The sequence below is a fragment of the Lepidochelys kempii genome, chromosome 8 (genome assembly GCF_965140265.1).
Source record: "Lepidochelys kempii isolate rLepKem1 chromosome 8, rLepKem1.hap2, whole genome shotgun sequence".
In the NCBI taxonomy this organism is placed as follows: domain Eukaryota; kingdom Metazoa; phylum Chordata; order Testudines; family Cheloniidae; genus Lepidochelys; species Lepidochelys kempii.
This window is the reverse complement of record NC_133263.1, coordinates 15,582,192-15,594,525: the sequence shown is the minus strand read 5'-3', so window position 1 is coordinate 15,594,525 and position 12,334 is coordinate 15,582,192. Positions and strand designations below refer to the sequence as shown.

Below are 12,334 nucleotides of genomic sequence, written 5' to 3'. Positions count from 1 at the left end.
TATGAACTGTATTATCTAGGGCAGCTTGACAGATGGAGCATGAGAACTCTGCCTCTGTTGGTTCACTACCACTCATATGTATGTATTTCTTTCTGCCTCCTTCTACCTGTTTCAAATTGTCATTGTTTTTCCTAGGGCAGCCACCAGATTGTGTTCACAGCTGATCCGGGAGTCACATGACACTTTAAAGAGTTTACAGGGAAGAGGAGCCTACACAGGGGCTTGATCCAATTCCCACTGAAGTCAAAGGCCTTGTCTACACTTGTGGCAGTGTGTAGGGTACACACAGCGTCCACACTCACTGTGATGTGTAGCTACATGCTGCAGGGAAAGGCTCTGTTAGAGAAGAAGCAGCCGGGAAAGACGCCTTTCCCTGGTGCCTTCCTCCTGCAAGAACCTTTCTCTGCTGTCAGAGTCTTTCACTGCATCGAGGAAAGGCTCTGGCAGTGGAGGGACAGCGGGATACTACACTGCTAAAAGCAGCAGTGTAGATGGGGGATGCACTGGCTGGGCATTTAGAGAGCCGTGCAGGGTACATTGTACCCATGGGTTCTGGCATGTCTACTCACCTAAGGACTGCCTCACTCTCGACACTGCTATTTATACCCATGCTAGCTGGACATGCAAAGTCCATACTCTACAACTGCCGCGAGTGTAGACCGACCCAAAGGGAAGCTTTCTTTTGACTTCAGTGGGCTTTGGATCAGGCCCCATAAAGAGTGTCAGGCACTTGTAGAATATCACAGCTCAAGTATCATTGTGCTGCAACACCTTCAAAATTGGAACACTTCTTTGATACGATCATAATCATAGACACCTGGCCTGGAACATTTGGCCTCAGCCACTACCCTGAGATCGATTCTCAAACACACACAGAATTAACAAAATCAGAGCCAAAACCTGCTTCCATTGAAGCCAATGGAAGTCTTGATATTAACTTCAAAAGGCTAGGATTTGACTGGTTGGGCCAAACAACTCATGGATTTAATAGGAATTGGGCAAAAATTGGCCCACACTAAGTTCACCTGAGCTGTTGTACAAAGAACTTCATTAAGCAAGTTTTGTTAATGACATTTTATTATGAAAATATAATAGTATCAATTTAAATACCCTTCTGAATGCACTGCAAGGCTGCCTGTTTTCCCAGGCTTTTAAGAAAGGGGAAGGATTATGGGGGTGCAGATTGGTTCAAGGGAGGTGAAGAGCTAGCTATTGTTTTTTTGTTAGATTTGAAATTAGGCGAATGTTTCTAACCAACAGCCTTCCAAGGGGAGCAGTGGGAGCAAAAAATCTAACTGGTTTCCAAGACTGAGCTTGATACGTTTATGGAGGGGATGGTATGATGGAACTGCCGACAGTGTCATGTAACTCATTGGTGAGTGCCAGTAGCAAAAATCTCCAAGAGCTGGACATGGAACATTAGATGGGGAGGGCTCTGAGTTACTACAGAGAATTCTTTCTCAGGTATCTCTGCCTGGAGGATCTTGCCCACATGCTCAGGGTCTAACAGATAGCCATATTTGGGGTTAGGAAGGAATTTTCCCCCAGGTCAGATTGGCAAAGGCCATGGATTTTCTTTTCCTTCCTCTACTGCATGGGACACAGGTCATTTGCAGGTTTAAACTAGTGTAAATGATGAATTCTCTGTAACTTGTCTTTAAACCATGATTTGAAGACTTCAGTAACTTAGCCAGAGGTTAGGGGTCTATTTCAGGAGTGGGTGGGTGAAGTTCTGTGGCCTGCAATGTGCAGGAGGTCAATCTAGATGATCATGATGGTCCCTTCTGACCTTAAAGTCTATGAGTCATTCTCAATGTACATGCAGCCCAAGCCTTGGATGGCCATATGTTAGAAATCACTCCCGAAACAAATTCCAGTAAACTCACGGTGTAGACCAATGGTTTTCAACCTTTTTTCATTTGCGGATCCCTAAACATTTTCTGATGGAGGTGCGGACCCCTTTGGAAATCTTAGTCTGCAAATCCTCAGTGGTCCGCGGACCACAAGTTGAAAATCACTATGACAACATTTCACGTACCCCTTAGACACAGTCTTAAAACCCCCATGGGCCCGTGATTGAAAACTATTGTGGTAGTGACTAAAATGTTGTGTTATACGAATGGAAAATATGTTCAGCAAAAAAGAAAGAAAAGCTAAGACCTATATCATAATAAATATTTTAAATTAATTCCCACACATTCAGGGCCAAATTGTGTCACTTTTACTTGAATTGGGTGGTACCTCATTCCACAAGTAGGCCAGCTGATTTCAAAGTTCCACTCAGTATGAGTAAGGGTGGCTGAATCTGTCCATTAGCTACCATAGGGCCAAATCTTGCTTTCACTGTAGTCAGTTCAAGTTTTGGCAGAGGAAAAAATACAAGACTGGGCTACAGTTCCTACCTTTTCTTCCTTTAGAATATCTCCAGAATCTGTCCCTTCCTCTTTCCTTTCCTTGCATTGACTACTGCCTTGACCACAACAACTTCCTTCAGAGTCCTTCTCTGGTGTACCCCTGTGCAATTTCTTCTGTAGCTCCAGCCAAAATGCGGTTGCTTGGAGCAGTTTCCCTACCTGCTACTCAAGGATTGTAGGAATTGGATCTTTGCCCTGGCTTCTCAGAAGACAATCCAAGTGTCTCTTCTTCACTCTCATAGCTCTATATAACTGCTTTTGCCTTTCTCTCCTCCCTCTGGCTCCTTTTGTTCCACCCAAGGTTCTCCCCTGACTGCTTCCCTTGTCTTTTTCCTCCATGCCTAATTTTGGATTCTTTTATGCAGCACTTTCATATGGAGTAGACCCCCAGCTAATATATGCCATGCCCTTTCAAAGCCTCAGCTGCTCTCTGGAGACATCCACACACCATTCTGTCTGTTTACTGTATTTGAATCTCTTCTTGCTTTTAAGTTATAAACTCTTGGAGGGGAGGGCTAAATGTCTCCATTAGGATTCTTTGCACACTGTCAAGTGCTATATACCATTGTGGCACTATATACATAATGAAAAATAGCTGTGAAGAGATTATGTTTTACTTACTTATTCTCACCTTTTTGACTCACTTTTGACAGCACCTATAGGTCTGAGGAAATGGTACACACTCCTGTAATTATGTGCAAGTTCCCATGCATATGCCACAGGATAAGTGCTAGTTGTATAATACTATATTAGGTGTCTAACCCATCCTCTTATAAAAACTTAGTCTGGACCCCTGCCATATTTCCACTTTCTCATATAACCTGAGGGCAAATGTGCACAGTTGCTAAATGTTACAGACCTCACCTTTCTTCTGATATTGATGTTTTTTGTAGATGTATAAAATCAGAGGCTGAGTTGCCCCATATGTACTTCTTCCCCTCTCCTTGGCTGCCCACTATAACTGTAAATGGTGGTCCCTCTAGTTACACCTGTGCAGCTACTCTGCAGGTGGTACAGGACTCCAAGACAGTACACAGGAGATTTGCTTTGCAGGCAACGTGGGGGAAAACTCCTTATGGATTTTGGGGGAAGGATGGGAAGAGACTGGAAAAGAATCAGATCCATTTCTTTATGTGGAATTAGGATCTGTGGGGTAAAACCACAGCAGGGTTTTGCTGTTTTACAGTTACTGTGCAGCCTATGAGGGAATTGTTTCTTCCCAGTCCCCAGTACTCAGGATGTATGCTAAAACCAGGATTTGGTCCTCAGTATAAAAATACTGTGTTCTCATTTTTCACAATGGCTCCCTTAAGAGAAAATTGGTCTCAATGTTTGCTCACCTTACTCATGTGAGTAAGCCCCACTGAAGTCAGTGAGAGTATTTCTGTGAGGAAGGAGACCAGGCTTGATTTTGTGCTGAGCAAACATGAAAGCACTTGCAGGACCAGACCCTTTCACGGTGTTGCGTAATAACTGCTTCTCATCCGTACATGTCATAGTGTAGCCATAATTACAACAGAGCCTTCTACCAAATAAACTAATAACCCGACTATGGTGAACACTAACATCTACAGTCACTAGGCCAGGTTCTTTGCTGTAGCAGAGATCAGCTCCTTGGAGCAGAGAGGAGGCCATCAGAGAATTGGTTATTATAGCTCCCTGATTCTGTGCCCCTCATGCTCTGCCACCGCTGCCCTGGTTCGAGCAACTTGGGAACTTGCTCTGACCTTGGCTAGCTGGTAAAAGTCCCACAAAGAGGCCACCTGTCAGGTCAGAGTAGCCAGAATGTAGCAGTGCTCCAACCAGGCCTGTCTCTGGGTCAGGAGGCTGAGATAGAAGCTAGCTGTATAGACCAGTGAATCCTCAGCTGGCCAGATAATGCCAGATTCCGGCCCCTTTGCTGGAGTCTGCGTGGGCGTATGGCGTACACCTGAGCAGATCAGACTGCAGGATCAGCTCCTGAACTGGGCAGAGCATGCTGAGAACCCCTAGATCAGTACTCATGAATGATTAGTTAATTAGCACCAATTATTATTAATGATGCAATATGGTGACGACAGTTGCTGCTCCAGGAGGCTGCTTTTGGATCCAGCCTCCACTCTGGGCTGCGTGTGGCCCCGGCCCGGCCCGGCCCGGCCCGGCCCCCAACCTCAGCAGAGCCAAAGCCCCCGAAGCACCGGGCGCGGCTGCTGCAGTGAGGCCGCTTCGCCCAGCCGCTGCCTCTCCCCTCATTGGCTGGAACCCTGCACCAATGGCCGCGCGGGGGGTAGAGGCGCCCCACCCCATCCCCAAGCCCATTGGTTGAGCGTCCTCCGCATGGCGCCGGGGTTAGCTGAGCGCCCAGTCACTCGCGCGTGGAGGTGGGGCCAGGAGCGGCAGGCGCCGCGGCTCTCGCGCCCCTGTTATTGTTACACTGTAGCGGGTTCGGGGTTACGCTGAGCCCGCCCTTCCCCTTCGGGCGGAGAAGCTGGGTGCGGACCGGAGCCGCCCCGCAGGGACTCGCTCAGGATGCCGGTGAGCATCCAGACCCGGCCCGCTGTCCCGCCTTCCCCATCGCTACGGAGTGTTGTGCCGTTGCTAGGGTGGCGCGGGGCCTGGGAGCAGCGGGGAGCCTGGGCCGGCTTGGGGGGGGCATGCGGGGTACCGGGGGGGGAGAGTGGATCTGGGGTCGAGGCCTGGCATTGGGGGATGGAGCGCAGGGTACGGGGGGGCCTTAGACCGGGGAGGAGGGACTGAGGAGAGGGGCCTGGCACGGGGTGGGGGTGGAGTGCGAGGTACAGGGGGGCTCTGGGCTGGATCTGGGGAGTGGGTCTGAGGTCGGGGCCTGGCACTGGGGGGTGGAGTGTAGGGTACAGGGGGCCTCTGGGCTGGGTCTGAGGTTGGGGCCTGGCATTGGGGGGTGGAGTGTAGGGTACAGGGGGGCTCTGGGCTGGGTCTGGGGAGTGGGTCTGAGGTTGGGGCCTGGCACTGAGGGATGGAGTACAGTGGGGCTCTGGGCTGGGTCTGTGGAGCAGGTCTGGGATCATGGGCCTGGCATTGAGAGATGGAGTGCAGGGTACGGGAGGGTCTGGCCTGAGAGTGGTGCCCACTCGGAGGTGAAGGATGCAGAGGGGCCCTGGTAAAGTGCTTGTCTCTGGGTAGCTTGTGTCGGATGTTCTAGGCTCACGGTGCTGGAAGGCTCTGGAGCCCTTAGGTTTGGGGCCCTAGGCCTAGGGTTCACGGTGTAGGCAGGTGCTGATCGGGTGTAACAGGGATGGTGCTGGCCTGGGGTGTTGCTGAGTACTGGGATCTGAGAGAAGGGAGGGGCAGAGAAGTGCTAGACAAAGGTGGTGGTTGAAGTTTGACACAGGGAAGCTTAAATCATGTGCATTTATAAACAGGCAGGATGCTTTTATAATGAATAGGCCTGGTGGGTGGTGGAAGATCTGGGCAATATTCTACTATTGCTTCAAATCATATCCTATTTTGTAACTAAGTTCCTCCACGCCAATTGCTGTGTTTAGTATATTATATGTTTTTTACTAATAGTTCTGTATGCAAACAAATCTCAAAGTTCAGTGCATAAACTGGTTGTTGCAGGGTTCAGAAAGGGAATTTCTTCCACACCTCAAATAGATTATTGTACAATGAAAGTGTAGAGATTTTTCGCACCTTCTTCTGAAGCATTGGATAGTGCTAGATACTAGGCTTCTTGAGTGAGTGGTTTGTATCTAGTATGGCAAATACTATATTCCTATTACTGGGTTGCAGAACATGCATATTTCAATTTATTATAGATAGTAACACACTGTTGTGCCTCCTGTGGTCTCTATTTGTTATTCACAAAGTCATCCTGATTGTTGTGCACATTTATTACGATCAACCTGAGCTTCTAATGGTGATAAGGCTATTTTTGGCTTGCTTTTTTTTTTTTTTAAGGTAATATGTTTCCTAGGCCCAAAATGCCTGCCTTTCCAATACCCTTTGACAGGTGCTTTTGGTAATCTATGCAGCCAGAATGTTTGGTGCCCCATGTACTGTCTGATGTATGCTCTGCAATTTATTTTTCTTCGTATGATATCTCAACTAGTTACAGATTTTTTTTTTTTTATGTTAGGGAGCTAGAGAGTTCAAGGAATTTCAAAGTACGTGATATTCACTGTAGCAGAGAACTACTGATCTGCAGTCCTTACCATTGTCTAATAGTAATGGTTCAGTTAAATAATAAGGTTTCTCCTTATGACTGGATTGCAGACAGAGGACCTGCAATATATAACCTAAAGTAACTGTTACATTTGCCCACCCTGTGGCTCTTACTAGGTTTAGTCTTTGGTGATAAGATTTTTGATCTAATTTACTTATAAGGCCCCTATTAGCTTGGCATGTGAGCTCTTTATAAGTATTTCAGAGTAGAAATAGAAATCTTTCTCTTTCCAACTTATAGGAGAGATAGCATGATTAATATATAGGGATTTTCTTTTTTAAAATGCTCTGCCTACATGTTGTGTTCTGATGCCAGTATGCTTAATTCGGAATGCTGAGTTTACTAATCATTCTTATCCCTTGTGGAAGTACCCTCCATAGGCTAGGTTCAACTGCTCAGAAAGCTGTGTTTCTCACCCTTCTCTTATTGGTTAGTGGTTTCATTGTTCCAGTGGAATATAACAGTAACCAATTTAACAATCTGAGGACAGATGCCCTTGGTTGAGTGGGGAATGTTATACAAGAAGAACGTTCTTTTGAAGCTACTTCCTTCTCCTCAGTCTTACTGGGTTCAGCTTTAGCCAGTTTTTCATCTGAGTGCTGATCACCAGTATTATTTAACTAGTTCTCCCAATGGCTTCATAAAGAGTAATGGGAGAAGGGACTGAGTCTTGTGGAGTGATGCAGGTGACGTCTTTGGAGATGGAGGAACTGTTGCCCGTTATAACCCACTTGTTTTGTAGGCCATATCAGAGAGTGTCTCTTACTGCTGGTCCTATGATGGAACAATAATTGATCACCCATTCAACAGGATGAGTACATGTACTTCTCTTGTCTGTGGGCTGGAGGAGCTCATCTACCAGCAGAACAAATGCTGCCTCAGTAGTGCTTTGGCCTAAAGCTTGACAGCAATCCAGAATATTGGCTGCTGACTAGTAGCAAAAAAACCAAACCAACCCCACTCTCGAAATGCTAACATCCTGATTAGCTTGCTTAGCAAAAGTTAGATGCTGGCTGGTAGTTAGCAACCTCTGTAGCATCGAGCGATAGGGTTTTTTGTACTCACTGGGCAATTGTAAGTATTAAGATGAGTGATAGATGTCTTTCATCAGCAGTTTTCAACCTCAAATTGTGTAACAGTTGGCTTACAATTCATATTTCAAAATTCTTGATGGCAGAATAGAAAACTTTCATGTATTTTAGGAGTATATGAAAAACCCAGCACCCCAAATATGGTCCCCCAAGTTACACTTGAAGTAGAACTGAACGAAGTGTGTATATGGACTTTTTGCAAATATTCACTTCAAAAGAAATATCTGTTTGATTGTGTTCATGACCCTTCTGTATTTGAATTCTGGGAATGTTCAAGCTTACATGTGTTATTAGTGTACATAGTTGCAAAATGTGAATGTTCAAAATCAAATGTTTAACAGTATATTTGATTGTAAAATCTGCAGTTTGTGTTCATTACTTACTTACATCTTTCAGTCAGGGACTAAAAACAATATCAATGTAACTAAACAGTACAGTGAACATGTTTTCAAATGAACAAATATTTTCAACAAAGCGTGCGAGCGAAGAATCATTTGTTGAAATTCACAAATCTTGAATGACTAATACATTTGAATTTCACAAACCATGTACAACTTGTGAACAGAAAAAGGTTAATTTAATCAAATTAGTTCTTTGTTGCACTTTATTCTGTTAGCTCCAGTTGTAAATCAGTCCTGTTCTGAACACTTAGGCCCCTGATCCTGAAAGACTTGCTCGTACTTAAATATATGTAATATAATTACTCAGTGTGTACATTTAAGCACATCTGTACATCTTACACTGTAACACATGAAGATGTTTATTTTGTTTTTCATGTGTGTAGATCAACAAATCTGAGAAGCCGGACAAGCCTGAGAGCTGTGATAATGTCAAGGTTGTTGTCCGATGCCGACCTTTCAATGAAAGAGAGAAAGTAATGTGCTACAAGATGGCAGTTAATGTGGATGAAATGAGGGGAACCATTACTGTTCATAAAACAGACTCTTCCAACGAACCTCCAAAGACATTTACATTTGATACAGTTTTTGGACCAGAGAGTAAACAGCTTGATGTCTATAACTTAACTGCGAGACCAATTATTGACTCTGTTCTGGAAGGATACAATGGTAAGTCCCTTATTGTCCTAAAAATTAAGGATCCCTTATGCTGTCAAAATTCCATCTGATTTTAGTAAGAGTTTATCTGAAGAAAGACTGCAGGTAAAAGCACCATATCATTCATATAGTTAACAATAACCTCGTTTTACTTAAAATAGAAAATCCAATAAGGGTATTCACAATTCTGAGTTCCCTGTTGCCAGTGGTTGTGCTTCTATAATTGGTAACAGATAATTATCAGTTACATTGTGAGCATCAGGTACTGGCAAGGTTAGTGGGCCAAACATCTCAACTACTTTTTTCTATTTGTAAAGGATTTGCATTTTATTTATCTTTTTAGCACACCCAGGTTCTCGAGTGCTTTTTTTCTTGTAAAATATCAGTAGCCCTGCATGTGTGAGCAACTCTGCAGTAACAACTTGGCATGTATGTATAATGGAAGAAAAATGTTGGTAAGGAAATAAATTGTTTCCAAATAGACAGTTATAAATAATAGTAAGTTGCAAAGATTTTAAAGATCTAGGAGAAATACTTCATTTGTATTGGGGTAAGTATAGGTGTAAAATATAGGAAGTTTCCTGAAGTTTAAATGCTAAGACAAAAGCTTTGTTAAGGCTGTGTGTAAAGGTAGAGTAGAATTAAGTATCTGTTTTTGGCCAGGGGTTTTTTGTAGCTGCAACAAAGCAAAAATCTGACTTAGGAGCCAAACTTATTTTTGCAATACTTGGGTCCATGATTCTGGTAAGTCTTTCTGATACAAGCGAAGGAGGAAGTTTCATGCCTCGCAGATTGGTGATGTAATCCAAATTGTAAATGATTCTGAAAATCTGTATCCTGGTTTGTGAAATGCCCATGTGTGGGGCCTATGCTGAATCAGTTTGAGGTTGCTACAGCTGTGGTTGAGGGAATGCTGATGCCCACCCATGGGGAGTGGCCCTGAGGCAGGTTGACACCATTCTGTAGCCAGTTACCCTTTTGAAAAGAAACTTATGTTTCTGTCTTAACAGGTTTGTACATATTTCAGAACATGAGTTACCCTTGTCTAGTTAATTACTTTTCTTTGCCTTTGTACAAGACAAAGATTGAAATAATCTACTTTTTAAATTTAAAGGAAACTAGTAAATGTGCCTGAACGAAGAGTCATTCATTCTACATTTCCATATTTGTTCTCCCTGTTAATAAATACATTATTGATTGGCCTAGGTCTGACGGTTTGTGTGAGACATATTCCTAGAGCCGTTGTGCTTGACTGAAATAACACATTAGTCCTTTGTGGTAGTTCAGCCCTGTTTGCAAAGACTGTACAACACTTACGTTTCCTGTAAGCCTGTACAGTGTGTATTGGAAAAGCTGGAAAGTTCTAACTCATTGTTGCTGGTGGTTTTGGTAGTGCCAAGGTAATGCTTAAAAACTGCCATCTTTGGTATTACGATTCATTATAAATATTTTTCTTGTACTGCAGGCACCATCTTTGCATATGGACAGACTGGCACAGGCAAAACTTTTACCATGGAAGGTGTACGAGCTGTTCCTGAACTTAGAGGAATCATCCCCAATTCATTTGCCCATATATTTGGTCACATTGCAAAGGCAGAGGGGGACACAAGGTGAACAAATTTTCTTCCTTTGCCTCACCCCCGTCCCCGAGACAAGCAAAAGATGGAAGCACAAACTTTCAGACATCTTGGGTAAAATCCTGACCCTGTTAAAATCAATGTGAGTTTTGCCACTGACTTAATTGTGGGCCAGGATTTCACCTCTTGTGCTTAAGCACATCTTCGTTTATGAATCAGTAAGCTGTCAGTTTGTATTAGTACTCTGCATATTTTCTTTGTACGCTGAGATCAAACCAGTTACATTTAACAAATATTTCAGTTTATAAATGACTTTTTTAATCTTAGATTTTTGGTTCGAGTGTCTTACTTGGAAATTTACAATGAAGAAGTACGTGACCTGCTCGGAAAAGACCAGACGCAGAGGCTAGAGGTGAGGATGGAGTGTTTTGAATCACTGACATTTTGCATTTTAAAGGAACAAATTGTCTCTTCAAGAAGAACTGAGTATTAAAAGAACAGACAGACCTTGAAAGGGAAGAAAAGTTTTCCTTAGCACCAAAGGTGACCTTTTGCCCCTATCAATATTTTGCCTTTTCTCATTTCTTCTTCTCACTTAACCTTTAGTCTAGTAATGTAACATTATTTCCCTCACACTCTAGACTAATTCCCCTTAGGAGAATCTGGGGAAGAATAGCTGAAAATATTCAAAATACAAAAACATTCTAGTCAGTACCTGTATTGCTGTCAAATGAACTCAGTGGCCAAAGTGCCTTTGTCCTTTACACTGGTGCTTTTCCTGTGATTCCCTCCAGGGAACTTCTCCCACTTTTATGGCCAGTTTTCTCACAGTCTTATCATCATCCCAAAGACTTTTGGGAGCTCCCTGACAGACTGTCTGTAGATCGCTCAGTGAGTTATGAGCCTGTTTATAAGAGCCAACAGTTTGCAGGGTGGTATATTTACTCTCTGGTTCTAGACCAGTGGTTTTCAATCTTTTCATTTGCAATCCCTAAAAAAATTTCAAATGGAGGTGTGGATACCTTTGGACATCTTAGACATAGTCTATAGATCCCAAGGGGTCCAGCAACCATGGGTTGAAAACCACTGTTGTCTGGTAATTACAGCCTTTCATGGACCCTTTAGACATGGTCTGCAGACCCCCAGGCTGTAAACCAGGGGTCTCAAACTCAAATGACCACGAGGGCCACGTGAGGACTAGTGCATTGGCCCGAGGGCCGCATCGCTGACACCCCACCATCGCTGTCCCTGCCCCTCTCTCCACCCCTTCCCTGCCTCCATTCCAACCTATTCCCTGAAGTCCCCACCCCAACTCCCCCTCCCCGCCCCCAGGTGGTGCAGGAGGGATTGGGGGTGCAGGCTCCAGCCTGGTGCCGCTTACCTAGAGCAGTGCCAGGGTGGCAGCAGCATGCACTGGGGCCAGGGCAGGGTCCCTGCCTGCCGGCCTCGGCCCCGCACCGGGAAGCAGCTGGAACCATGTCCCTGTGGCCGGGGGATGGGGGGCACAGGGCTCTGTGTGCTGCCTTGTGGCTCCTCCAGGTACCTCCCCCAAAGCTCCCATTGGCTGCAGTTCCCTGTTCCTGGCCAATGGGAGTTGCGGGGGGCAGTGCCTGGAAGCCAGGGCAATGCACGGAGCCCTCTGTCCCCAACCCCCTCTGTCCCTGGGCCGCAGGGAAGTTGTGCCGGCTGTTTCAGGGAGCAGCACGGGGCCACGGGGGGGCAATCCCGCCAGCTGGATCCAGCCTGTGGGCTGTAGTTTGCCCACCCCTGGCCTAGAGGTAGGCCGGTGGGGTGCGGGCTGCTTGGCGGTCTGCAGGAAATAACCCCGCGGGCTGCGTGTTTGAGACCCCTGCTCTAAACCATGGCTCTTTAGCTGACTTCACAAAAACTCTTCCCAGGGCTAGGAGAAAAGATGTGGTCATCTGTACAGAATAGGAGAGTGGCATGTGGGGTATGTTGTTCAGTTATTGTAGCAATGCCTTGAAACCTTTGTTTGAAGTACTTCTCTTGAGAG

The 12,334-nt window shown here is 45.1% G+C and overlaps 1 protein-coding gene across 3 annotated transcripts in view; it reads left to right on the top strand.

Moving 5' to 3' along the window:
- The first annotated feature begins 4,776 nt into the window (after window positions 1-4,776).
- KIF3A (kinesin family member 3A) overlaps window positions 4,777-12,334 on the top strand; it is a 51,359-nt gene continuing 43,801 nt past the window's right edge. For all 3 annotated transcript variants that reach the window (XM_073355658.1, XM_073355659.1, XM_073355661.1), the window contains exons 1-4: window positions 4,777-4,928; window positions 8,473-8,755; window positions 10,209-10,353; window positions 10,648-10,732. In XM_073355658.1, coding sequence (XP_073211759.1) covers window positions 4,923-4,928; window positions 8,473-8,755; window positions 10,209-10,353; window positions 10,648-10,732 — 519 coding nt within the window. In that variant the 5' untranslated portion in view covers window positions 4,777-4,922. The remainder of the gene's footprint in view (window positions 4,929-8,472; window positions 8,756-10,208; window positions 10,354-10,647; window positions 10,733-12,334) is intronic.